This window comes from Hippoglossus hippoglossus, chromosome 5, assembly GCF_009819705.1.
Source record: "Hippoglossus hippoglossus isolate fHipHip1 chromosome 5, fHipHip1.pri, whole genome shotgun sequence".
Taxonomy (NCBI): Eukaryota; Metazoa; Chordata; class Actinopteri; order Pleuronectiformes; family Pleuronectidae; genus Hippoglossus; species Hippoglossus hippoglossus.
The window spans coordinates 23,244,524-23,258,358 of record NC_047155.1 but is presented as its reverse complement, the minus strand read 5'-3'; the positions used below and the strand labels follow the sequence as shown (position 1 = coordinate 23,258,358).

The window sequence follows — 13,835 nt, the reverse complement described above, 5'->3', positions numbered from 1 at the left end:
AAAATAAACCCCCCTCTCTCACTATCGAACAATCACAACCCTACATAAGAGGATCTGTTTCATCTAAACCTCCCGTTGAGTCATTATTGATCTGTCCTTTTTCTATTCTCCTCTGTCACATGCACAACTGCTAGCAGTGCAGGACATCACACCTTTGTTTGAGACTGGCTGTTCTGTGCAGCCAATGTCACATGAAGACAGCACAGAGGGGGCGGTATTACACAGACGGGGATGCTTCATTGGTTAGTCAATATCAAACACAACAGCACGCTTGGGTGGTAACTGTAGTTTATCCTTTAAATTGTTCCCGTCCTAACCCACAGAGGGTGGCACTGACACAAATGTAGTGCATGTATTGAAAGAACTACACAATTGCATTTACTGTCTCTTCCTTTCTCTCTTCCTTTTTCTACTTGAAGTTATTTAGTTGTGTTTCATTTGTAATTGTGCAGGGCTGTAAATGGTGATATGCATTTACTGAGAATATATTTACAAAATTCTAAACAAATTAGCAATTAGTGGTTTTTGTACAATATAATGCCCACTGTTTATTTTCCACAGACTCTTTTCCTGTGTATGGTTTAAAAAAATTGTGATAAGACTCATCAGACTGTGATGAGAATGTGACTGAGTACATGTTCACCAATTATAACTGCATGCAATCACAATCAGCTCATGTGTGACGAACGAACACATGCACACCCTTTCCTCGATAGGGGCCTCTTTGTGAGTCATCATGTGTGTCAGAAGACTCGTAGGATTCATATCGGCACAAAGTGATGCTGTTCTGCAGAGCTTAGTTCAACAGCAGCATCTGAGGTAAAAATTATTCCGCTAAAAAAATGTCTACAACATGACATGAAATCCACCATGCAACATCACACATCAGAGCCCTCCAGCCGCACAATGACCAGGCCTATGGCGCCCTCTGCTGAGCTTACTGAGACAGTGAGGATTGAATGAAGACATGACTTGGCAGCTAATATAGGAAAATGGACGATTTTATTTTCTAGTCTTAGAGTTGAAGTGGCACAAGGTCAAGAATACAAATGGTGTGTAAATGATAAGTGAAGATAATTATCCTATTTGGAAAAAATATTAAAAGTAATAAACGGACACATTTACAACCTCACAGAACATTTCAGACAATATTAAAAACAAACCAAGCAAAGATTCCATGGAGACAAATATCTCAACATTTCGCTCTCCCAGCAAACTCCATAAACCTGACTATGTTCTATTTTTAAAGTGTACAGTCAGCCCTTTCCATCTCCCTGAAGTACAGCAACTCTGTGTTCTTAAGTATGCACTTAAAACAGCCGATCCCATGGGTAAAGGGGGCTGACTCACTCCTACCTCCCTCCCTCACCTCACAGTGGCCAAGGAGAACATCATGGGAGACTACAGGACTGCAGCACTACGCCCTTGGCCTTTATGTTCTTCTCTATGACCCCACCTCACTACCACCACCATCCTCATGCACACTGCACAGGGTTGTGATATGACTGTTGCAGTACCTGTGGACCGCCTGTGGTGGGAGCTGTAGCAGCAGAGAAGACAAGAGAAGAGCAGCTGGATTTGTCCCCCAGCTGCTGGAATGTCACACTGGCTGCACAGAGAGATGGTGCAGCGGTGAGGACCCCTCCCACACAATATATTCTTGTACTGCATATGCGCTCCTACTATATCACACCATGTGACAGCACTAGTCAGGTTCAATTAAATTAAATACCCTATTTCAAGAATGGATATGTGGAAGTTTACATCCCATTTGAGTTCAGCCCAGTTGTATGCACAAGACCAAAATCTAGGGGAATACAAATGATCATTTCATGTAGTTAATATCTTTAGCCAGCTGAATTGTGTAGTTGGATAGAAACTGAAGCTAACTGCTAAATAGCAAATAAGCTACCCACACACCATTTCTTATAATTTCTGCCCTTACAGTTTAAAATGTTTTTTAAAATACTTGCATTTCACTTTATCTTATATTATCTAAAGTATGTATTCAGAAATAAAATTAGTTTTAATGTACACATTCTAATTGTTCCAAGCCAAGATTGCTAACAAATTTGATAAAAGGCATTTTTACTAATAGATATTTAAGAGCAAAAGCAGGTGTTACTTAATTAATCTATTTGACATACGTATATGAAAACTTCATTATAGATTTCAATAAATTATCAGGATTTATGTTAATAATTCTCCTGAATGTGACTGTGTGAGGTCAAAATGGCTGCCATGGAAATAAGGTCAAATACACTGAAGTCTCTCCCTCATTGCCACTGAGACTAATTCTGATATTCTCTTTAAAGTACAATTGGGGGACCTGGACTGAACCATCTGTGTAAAGAATAGCTAATTGATAAATTAGTGTCAATGCAGACAGGACTAAATGCTGGGGAACATGTAGCATGCCTGCTCCTGCTAACATGCGCATTCTCGTATCCTGACTGCAGCAGCTATATTTAGTTCTGGTGGGATGCTGGAAGCAGCCCTGACTGCAGAAAAGTGAGAGAGGGATGAAAGGTTTAACCCTTTGCAGTCACGATGCTCATGAAGAAGAGAGGCTGCTTCCACTCCTCATGCAAGAGACTCATTGAATGCACAACAGCACAGAGTCTCATTCCCAATGCAAATAAAGGGATCTGGAGCAGTGCCCACTCAAGGCCAGTACCACTTTTTCTTGAATGATAATTATTCTTATATCATCACATTAAATGACTGAGGCTGAGATGCAAAGTGAAATACAGTGAAAAGGCAAACACAGTCTCTGCAACACTCCAATTATACTGTGGAGGACATTACATCGAACAACTACTAGACTCTGTAGAGATCCCCTAGATCCATCACACAAGCAGAGATAAGAGAACCATCCCTACAAATATCACAAATATTTGTTGCTTTGTGGTTTGAAATGTACAGCTCTGTACAAAACAAGATGCTTAATGCTGCCTTTTTTTGTAATCGTGAAAGTCCTTCTAAAAATCTCTAGAGACAGTGCCACACCTACATCTACTCTGACCAGTTGTTGGAATGTCCACTGTATAAATGCACATTGTTAACTTCCAGTTAGTTCCATCATACTGTTTAGCTGCATTGTTATGTAATGATTTGGCAGTAGACGGCAATAAATGGAGTCTGTACATTCAGTCATACTGATACAGTCATACATACAGTTTCACTGCAGGGTCGTCAGGGTGCCCAACCTTGCATGAATGATTCAACAGTTTTCTGAGTCTTTCTTAAGGATGACACTGCTGCCCCTCCCAAACATTTGATTTTAGAAATAAGTCCCAATAGGTCAACATCCAAATATTCGTTATTGTGTGTATCCCAAAAAGCCACAACGCAAATAAATAAGCTGCTAATGTTGAATGCATTGGCATCTCATATCAGTATAAATGCTCCACAGTCCACAAGCAGCAACATATTCACACATAGGCGGTATGAATACATCCAAAACACCAAAAAATGAATTCAACAATGCTTGAAGTTACAGGTTCAACCTTCAATCGTGTGTAACGAAACCCCTGCCCAGGAATTAATTCACATTTAAAAAAATCTACCCTATTCAACATTCAACTCCTTACAGTATGATGTGTATCAACTCAATTGGTGTCCTTGTGATTTGTCGCTTACTTGCAAGTACAATGGAATGAGCCAAAACAGCAAAGTGGCCCTTTCTCCACAGACACACACATTAGTAATAGTAACAGTAACAGCAACAGACATTTAATCAGGAAGGGGCCTGTTTTGATGTTGATCTACTGTTTTCCTGTTTTGCTCACGATCATTATAAACAAACCACAAGCTTGTATAACAAGCTGGGCAAAACATTCTGCAAACAAGTGTTTTGTGATAAAACTGGATACTGCTGGTGATGAACAATGTTCAGATGTAGGGCAAGCAAACAAATGTGCTCAGCAGTAGGGGGGTAAGAATGGGGCCACGTCCCAGTACTCAATCCCCTTCCACTCGCATGATTGCTACCCCCATAAAAATTGCACAACAGCAGTTTATGGAGGATCAAAGAGCACCACTCACCTGACAGTCGAAGTCTTGAAAGTTCCGAGCATTCTGCAAGAAAAGTAAAGAGGAAAGTTATTAATACATATCACAGAGTCAAAGATGAGATATTTATATATATACACGAAGGAGCGTGTGTTTTTACCTTCATCCATTTGTTAAAATGTTTGGTTAGTAACTTAATTTGTCAGAATTAGATAAAAACATTCATCATTATACTTCAGTTAAAATTAATGCGTGGTATCTTTTAGATCCAGGTAGAGAACTGTGCCCAGTTTCCAGCAAACTGCACGACATTAAAAGTGAGCTTTGTGTAATTTCAATGAGTATCTGCAGCATGCTTTAGGATATGGATGGGTGTAGCCAACTGTGGTTAGTACTTCATGTTGTTGTTTATGGATCTATTGGTCCGGCCGATTGTGACACAAAATTGCAGCAAATCTTTTATGCATCTTAAATCATCATTTTAGACAACACCATGTGAAATGAGTTCCGCTAGTTTAAAAACTAAATACTTTGCTGTGTAGAACTTGATTAATGGTGAAGTATTTTTACCTATTATTTTCAGTTGGTGTTTTGGCTTTATTCAGTCAGCAGGAGGCTACACAGTATATGGGCAGAGAAGTGAGAGTGGGAAGCAGACAAGAGAGAAAGTTCTTGTGAGATTCAGTTGTAGGCCAGACCAGTAGATACCATCTGCCTCTAGACCCATGGGTACAAAATTGTTTCCCCACTGAAATAGATGCTCAGCAGAAATCATGGTAAAAACCTGTTTCTAGCCAAAATCGACTCTTTTCTCTTTCTATAATGCTGTTCTGGGGTGCCAAGTATGGTGGAATCCCTATGAAGGTTGACACAGGAAGAAATGTCCTTGCATTGATTTCATGATAAATGAACCACAACTTGTCTGCAACATTAGCTCCTAGATTAATACTGAGTTTTTAGGACTGTTCACAAAGCTCTTTAATCACAGTTGGCCGCTTCAACATACAGAAGAGAGCGAGGACAGTGCAAGAAGGCTCAATGCATCAGGCTCATTATATCAATATTGTCATGCCAATTGTTATATTAGCCTAGCAGTTAATTAACCCTTTAACTCCCTCCTATTCTCCTACTGTGTATGTTCTACTTTGAAGACAACTATAATAGTACATTCTTAACCTTGACCATAACCTCATCTTTACCATTGTTATGTTTACATGGCTGCTGCAGAAAATACTAAATTTCCCATCTACCTTGCTGCATCATGTAATCTTTCAGACATGTATTATCTGAACAGTAATCACAACTGGTTTTCATCACTTCCACAGAGGATCAGAGAGAAAATGAGAAGCTTCTTTCATCAACGTTATCGTGTCATCGTCTCTCTATCTTCATTCAAGGCTCCTGCTTTGTCTTTTTATTAAGCTGGCCACTAGGTGGAGTAAGAGGTCAGTGCCAGTTTTCTTCACTCATGTTTTTTATGATGTATATATATCCTTATCATGTCACCTAAACAGGATATCTACCTTAACTACCACGCAGTCTTACAAATAGAAATATAGGAGAAGGGCGGAAGGAGAGATGAAGAGCTTTCATCTAATTTGGTTTTTTTTCTCCTCCATGCATCTGTTTTTGCTGTCTCTCACTCGCTAGTCTTTGAAGCTCTGTAACTAAGAGAGCGGTTTCTTCCTGCTTCTCTTTTGATCTGTCTCCAGTTTTGCTTGCCTGTCCTCAGACTGTTTTTCATTATGCGCTCCCTATTTCTTCATCTATCTTGCCTCATTCCGTCTATAACCTCTCTTTTCTATTAACTTGCTCTCTGGTGCTCTCCCTTTTTTTCTTTTTCCACTCGACAGTCGAGAAGATATGAATAATTCACTATGATGAACGGAACTGCAGAGTGTGCATGTCTAGTGTATTAGCATATGTATTTGCCTGGGAGAACCATATGGTGTGCTCATTTACTTTTAGAACACACCATACATCGGTTCACTCCATGTGTGTGATTATACACATGTGTTCATGTGTCTGTTGCCTCAGCAGCTTGTTACTTCTCTGTTTTCACCATAACTCACCTTATTGGTCAGCAGCGGCTTGATCTCAGTCAGCTGTACATCCTGTAGCTCATCCATCTTCCTCTCTGGTCACTGTAAACCCGTCTGTTCAAGAAGAAGAGAGAAAAACATTACAATCACTTATCAACATTTAATAAGCAGTATTGGCAACTTTTTGTTCACAAATGAACATGAACAACACACTTTCATATTCACCACTCAAAATGAATGAAGGAACAGAATATTCAGAACTGACAAATGGAGTTGGTGAAAGCTAGGGTTGGTGAGTTGTTTCTGAAACCCTTTTTCTTATTTATTGAAATCCTTGTCACTTTACAAAAGCCATAAATAAAAAGCCACTGAAAAAAGCCAGTGTCTGTGGCCCTCACAGGATTGTAATAGACATGACCAATCATTTGAATTCCGTCACGAACCCACAGGCCTGCCTGCACCCTTGCCCATTCTCTCGCTGCGCGTGAGGCTATCACCACTGAAGCAGAGACGATACCCAGAACGTAACGAGCAAGTCACAGAAAAGTCGTCCTCTAGCAGACAGTGTGCGTTCAAGTGTTTTGGGGACGAAGCTTTGACAAGAGGGCTGATGGGAGTTGGTGAGATGTATAGGTTGCATATTTTCGTGTAACCATTGCTTTTCCAGGATCAGGTTTGGGCTATGTTTAATAGTGGCTGTGGGCTGTTTGTCAAATATTAATTGTTAGAGCTTTGTAAAATGTCAGAAAATTGTGAAAAATACACATCACAACAAGGACTTAACCCAAAACTCATCAGGTATTCAGTTCCCAATTACAACGTATCAAACATAATTAAATAAAATTGACAAATTAAATTACTAATCGTCGTAGAAGCAGATGTAGTTCATGGCGACAGGTAGCTGTATCACCAGTTCAGTCCTGACAGCATCTCTTTCTTTCTCTTTGGGGTATGTAGCCTCCCTGATTCCACACTGGCACAATGAGATATGTACTGTGTGTGATAATAATACTGTACAAGAGCCAGCCTGCTAGACATAGAGGGCATTTTTTCATTCAGTACTCAGGGGAAGGTCACACTTTGAGTCCACACAGGTGATGTTCAAACATGCACACACACAAAGACAGATCAGGCCAGGTTTACCAAGAAGCTCTAAAGCCAACCTCATTTGTTTTCCCTCCGAATGCCAGCCGTTTGTCCGTGCACGTAATTACCAAGCAGACGGCTGACACAAAAATGTCCCCCTCCCCCCACTGTCCCTGAAATGGTACCTCTTCAGCCTCGCCTGTTTGCACAAGGTGAAGACAGGAAGTGGTATTGAATTACCTGACTGTGCCCAACAGAGTGGCTCATGTTGCACAAAACAGCAGATAGAGTCTCTGCCTCCTCGAGGTCAATGCAACAAGAAGAAAAAGCCTCATGAGCCTGTACCACACAAAACCCAGCCTTGGGGGGGCTTGCATTTATCTGAGCATATGCACATGATGCTATCGCAAAAACACAAGAATTAAGGGCAAATGCAATTGGGCTGAGGAGTAGCCAAGAGAAGCAGCTACAATCGCTTCCTGAGACAAAGCCAACCCCCTTAGAATGACCTTGAGCTGCTGGTATCAGGAAACCTTCAGGATTGGTTAGTGATGAGTTTTGCAGCCAGTTAACAGCGGGGAAGTACCAGCAATGTTGACGCCACATCATGTTTTTGCTACCAGCAGTTTCATTCTCCGATTGCATGACAAATGTCTGAACGGGCAGCTGCCCGATGACGCATGAATCAGGTCATAGGTCATCCTGCTCTGGAAACAAACTGTACCTTGCTTGGAAACAACCAGGGAAACAGATGGGTGGAACTGAACACAATCCTCAAATTACATAAAACAGAGTGGGGAAAAATGTAAAAACAACAGGCATTGAAGCCATCAGCATGGGGAGTGAAAACATGCCCAGCAAAATCCCTGCTGACAAATCCGGCTCAAGGGTGGAACTAAATAATATTTAGACAAGTGAACAAGGAAAAAAGAAAAACAAATACTCTGCGTGCTTGAGCAGATTGGGCGTATTGGCCGGATCAATCCAATACTTCCTCAGGCTGTCGCAGAAAGTGGGATGAAGGTACAAGGCCGCCTTAATTGTAGCTGGCTAGCCGGGTAATCGAGGTGTTAAGGGAAAGACGGGGTCAGGGTGGGCTTAAAACAACTGACAGATTGACTGGGTGGCTTTCATAGCCCAACCCCACTGACCCCCTTATACTAGGCTACCCAAGCAACAAAGGACCGTCACTCACCCACTGAAATCCTGTGCTTCATCCTTTGGTGTCCACCTGATAGAAATACAAACAACTGTAGGCTCTAGCTGATCTCACAGCCCTTAACCTTGCAACAAATCACCTTAAAGAACACCAGCTCACATTTAGCAACATCCGCCGCCATCCAAACCCTGTCTTACCTACTCCATGCCTGCTCTACCGTTCATCCTGCGCAGCTGTTGCCATAGAGACAAAGCTGGTTGCTGATGTTTATTCTAAGCCGGCTAGCCCCAAGGGAGAGATGTGAGGCAAGGGGAATATATATAGTGGAAGAAAGGACTTGGAATTGATTAGGAGAAGCTCTAAACATGTGCTTACTGCTTTCAGCATCGTTTACCCCCGACAATCTTACAAACCTATATCAGCCATGCAGACTGTCGAGATATGACAGTAAGGATTAGTATAATTGCAATAGAAAATCAGAAGAAGTCGTCCCAGATGAAAGGAGGAAAATTCCATTTATAAACTGTTTTTTCATATCACTAATGAGGAGGAGGATGGGTGATGGATTGAGGGTCCTTCCAGCCTCGACAGCAGGACTATCTGTTGTAAAGGATTCACAAACAGTCACCACAATCTGTTTTGCTCTGCTCTTCTGCTTGAGAAGTTACACAAATTACATGCTGACCCTCACATATCATTTCCCTGCACAGTGTGTAGCTGCCAGCTGGGCCTCATCTCAGGGCTAAATATCAAGCGCACGCAGCGATGGAACTGTGCTACTCAAACAAATGACAGCAGATACAAGTCGTGTCAGAGGTAAACCCCATGGCCAATCCCACGTGGCGAAGGTCAGCCTTTACTACAGCCTAGTGTCAGTGCTGCCTCCGGGACATCAGGAGGTTTTGAATTCTGACACATTGACTTAATCTAAAGAATTGCAAAGACATGTGGAAATCTGTCAGTTTAATTAACGGATAACTTATCTGGCATTGCTCCGAGAGTCCCTCTCCTGTTGGCAAGCACTGTTGCCTACCTCACACATATTGTCCTATCATTTCGGCGGCTGGAAGAAAAGAGATGATGGGCCTTTACCTTAATGCTGAGGTGCAGGTGCCTTGCAAATGTGGATATAGAGGCATGTGCCAAAACACCTATTGTAGATATATGGTGTCCATGCCAACAAAAAAGGGGTCCTAGCTGCCACGTCAGCAGACAGGGCTGATCGATGAACACAGTCCCTAATCCCCCACCTGCCTCCCTCCCACATCTTCCTCCTCCCCTCTGTACACTCGTTCCCTGTCTTTGTCTATTCATCTCCATCTCACCTTGAGCTGTGGCAGGCCACATGATGGACACCTCAGAGCCCAGCTGTGATGCCAACGCTGCCTTTAGTCTGTTCAATTAGTCCTCTTTCCTCTTAATTGTTATTGCAGTAATTTTATTACCATGGCCACCATGACTTTGAATACACCTGGTATCATCATTCATGTCATGAGCATTGACCCCTCTGGCCTCAGGCTGATCAAGTGAATGTCACCCTGATGACCTTATATTGACCGTCAGTGTCTCTGTAGAGACCCTGACAGCCAACAGACATATTGCCATGGTAATACAAAGCTGAAATCCTCAACTATTCTCACACTGGTCCCTTTTACAGTGAAAAACTAAAAAAGATTGAAGACATGTCTACACTTCCCCACACAAAAAATAAAGCCAAAACATGCTGGATTCAGGAGCTGCCATCTTGCACTGGTGACATCATTTGGAGCCAGAATCTATACAGGGGTGATTGGGGAGTGGAGCCTGGGTCCCAAAGATACACCTGCTTGACCAATCACAAGTCAACCTCAGCTGTCAATAATGACATCTCAACCTGTTTCTATGTCATCAAAAACTAATTACAACCTACCTTATCAGTAAAAATGAGCACCTAAATAACAACATACATCAGTGTGATAAGAACTAAATGACATAAACCATCTTTGAGGAATTTTTATTTGACTATTTTTTACTTTCATATCCCTGATGCTTATATGGAGAAGACAGGGTTTATGAACTATGCTACTGGCAACCAGCGGGGAAAGAAAATGTTTCAGCTTCACTTTTGGGGGATGTGACATGTCTATTTTTTTCTGTCATTGGTAAAGACTTGACTTATGCATGATTTTAATGTAAAATAATGCATATCGTTTCAGTCACCTCTGGTACATGGGCTCTGTTTTGAACAGACTTTATTGGAACGCCAATAGGGCCAGGTGTCTCGATGATAACCCTATCAATCAAATCAAATGACAGAATTTCAATCCCTATAAATATTTGCGGTATGTTTTACACCTCAACACAGAATACCAATGCATTCATTAAAAAAACATGGTGTATTTATTATATTCACTTTAACCTAATACGATCCCTTGACGCTGATCAAACTATGCTCTAAAGTTGTTTTTAGAGATATGCCAAAAGGTTCCTGACTTGAAAGCAATCCCAACAAAATTGCATTAATTTAGTTTAGTTAATCATGAATTGTAAAAAAAACCAAAAAACACTGTGGTAGTTTTGAGGCACAAAAACTTCTTTAACATTATACAAAGAAAAACCATTGGTTCTTTATACCTCCACCACATAACAGCCACATTGACACCTCGTTAGGACTGTAGCTGTCCAGCCACTTTATCTAGTGGTGACAGCTCTATAGCGGCAAAACACTGTTGGTGTGTCCCAATTTTGGAGCTGAATCCTCCCTAGTCTGCATTTCTATACCAAACACATCCCTCAGAGCAAAGGATCAGGTCTAGTCAGGCCTAGAAGCAATCAAAAGGACACTCTGTATTGGGCTGCGTCCAGCAAGAGGAAGCAGTGACTTCTGCCTGCCTGCCCTCTCTTTATTGGGAGTCAAATTATTCTAAGGACAGTTGCTAACACATAGAAAAACAAGCATGTTTGGCCTCAACTGGAGCCTCAGTCACCGGTCAGCACTTCACCAGGCTACACATCACAACAGAAAACAGGCCAGCACAAATTCCACAGTATCTCTCCTTGTGCCAACCATTCACACTGCCTAACTTCTGTCTTCTGCCCTTAATGTGGAAGACTGTTTTGCTGTCAGGGCTACAAAACAAGTGGAAACAACTTATCCCTGCACAGTCACCAGGGTGGTCACGCCTTACCCTTGGAAAGGGAGACTTTTCCATGCAGTGGGTACGTCATTAGAAAACTCTTCCCCTCCAACTTTTCATAACCAGGCCAAGCCATATTTACAGCAAATTTGCACAAGAGTAAAGCTAATGGACTGCGACAAGGCTCAGTTCCAGATTACTGCTCTAACCCAGGCCATTTGGTAAGAGAATTAGAAAAGGAAAATCCATTTGTTTAGCATTTGAGCCCCCGTCTCCCCTCTCCTGTACGGTCAATAACAACACAGGTGATAGAAAGGCTCGTTGAATTTTATTCAATCTGTTGAATTCTGTTTAACAGCGGAGGGATAAGACCCAGGAGAAAATCTGATCTGGAGTTTGCTCTTTTGTTCTTCATCACAGAATAGCTGACCTATAGCACAGAACATCCCCTGCTGATGCTGTCAGCAAACACATGCACACACCCGCGCTCTCTCACACACACGAACGAGCACGGACACCAGTTCACACTCACTTACAGACATCTCTCCATGCTTCACGTCTACTTAATTAAATGACAGCTTGCTCTCGCGAGGCTCCATCATCCTCCTTACAGGTTATGCTTCTCCTGATACAAAACTGACAGATTTTCTCCCCCTTTTTTTGACATTATAACAAAAACTTAGACATATCTATAATGTCTTTTTCTCTCAAGACTATCAAAACGGTCTATTTAATATCTCACCAGAGAGTTGAACAACAACCACCTCTGCCTTTGAAATCAAACTGAAAACTCTGGGTCATGTTTTAGGTCTGATTTTGCTCGTGTAATAAGTTCTCATGGATACACACAGCCACTGGAGAGAAGACAAAAATAAAGTCTCCTTGTTTGCAAAGACAAAAGGAAACGCACAACAAGCAACTCACTCTACCAGAAAGTCTATTTTAAGAGGGTTAATAAAAGAAACAAATGTTGCTCCTCAAATACCTGCCTCCTTGTTTGATCCCATGGATTTAAAAAAAGGGTCTAATAAACACTAAATGCTGCATTACTATAATTGACTCATCCCCCTCTTCAGAAAACTGAATCTTAAGGCAGACTCACTCTGTCACTACCACATTTAATATCCAGAGCCTCAGGCCGGTCATAACTCAAAATGCAAGTGATAAAAATGTAGTAGAGGTCGTACTTGGGATGGGGCATGGGATATTACACGTAGGGACAATATTGCGAGTGCTGCTATGAAATTTTAAGACACAAACACACATCCAATAGCATTAGTATGGGAGGAAAACCCATGAACCCGTCTTCTGGGTTATAATATTTACCCTTTAGCCCCTTTTCCACTGGTCCAAAAAACCCACTAACATCTGACTTTTGTCTGCCATATGAATGGATTCAATCGGCATTTACTCCCAGTTCAAATGACTCGGCAGTAGACATGGGTTTTTATTGGTACCGGCTCCAATCAGCACCGATGGAAACAAGACACCCGGGTGAAAGCGCCAATTTATTTTTCTTCTGTATTTTTGCAGGCTAAATGCTGCAGTTTTTCTGGCGCAATGTTATGATGTAAATTCAACTTGCGGGTGTTGATACATAAATAGCCAATGTTTGTGTACAATCTCCTTTTAGCGAGTTAACCAACATTTAAATACCTGCCTATACCCACTCATTTTGGTGTAAAAGGGGTATCAGTGTGGTTGTATCCATGTCTCTTTAAAATGAGGAAATCCTGAACTTATTGTCAATCACTTTTCTGTGTGTGAGTATATGAGGAAAAGCCTGGTCCATCCGCAAAGATACTCACTGGCACGTAGCAGCCACTGCACTGATCCGCCTGCCAAAAAGAGGAAACCCCCTCCCCCTCCACACACACACACACAAACCCTTACATCTATACTCGTGCAGGATTGGGGACATCCTCTCCTCAGTTGCACTCACAAATGGACTCAAATAAACATCTTTGTAAACAGGTAAATAACATCCATGCAGAGTATGCACATTCACACCTACTGTATACACACTCATACACATCTCTAATCCTACCGAGCCACTGAATGCAAGACCCCTCTCATGACTCTCTGAGGGCTTTTAAAGAATTGCATTATTCCCCGAGAGGCCACTTTATCTGCTAATGGTCTTATGAGATTAAAGAGCAGCATCTGGCTGTACTGATTTATAACCTCTTATCTATTGGCATCATCAGCATGCGTCACCTTGTACATGAAGACCCACGCAGGACAGGTCTCGGAGCACAGCTAAGTGGCCCACCCTAAATACAGCACAGTGGTTCGTAAAATTATTTGTCATAATTTCCAGCGGCAAGCTAAATCTACTACACAAAAGTAGAGCTAAAGCAATATTTTCCAATAGTGATGCAATGTTTCAGACCAGCAAACTGGAAGCTCAATTTACAC

At 41.7% G+C, this 13,835-nt stretch overlaps 1 protein-coding gene across 2 annotated transcripts in view; it reads right to left on the bottom strand.

Moving 5' to 3' along the window:
* ndrg3a (ndrg family member 3a) overlaps positions 1 to 13,835 on the bottom strand; it is a 31,752-nt gene that overhangs the window by 12,182 nt on the left and 5,735 nt on the right. For both annotated transcript variants that reach the window (XM_034584676.1, XM_034584677.1), the window contains exons 2-3: positions 6,087 to 6,170; positions 4,048 to 4,080 (exon numbers count right to left, since the gene is read on the bottom strand). In XM_034584676.1, the coding sequence (XP_034440567.1) occupies positions 4,048 to 4,080; positions 6,087 to 6,143 (90 nt within the window). In that variant the 5' untranslated portion in view covers positions 6,144 to 6,170. The remainder of the gene's footprint in view (positions 1 to 4,047; positions 4,081 to 6,086; positions 6,171 to 13,835) is intronic.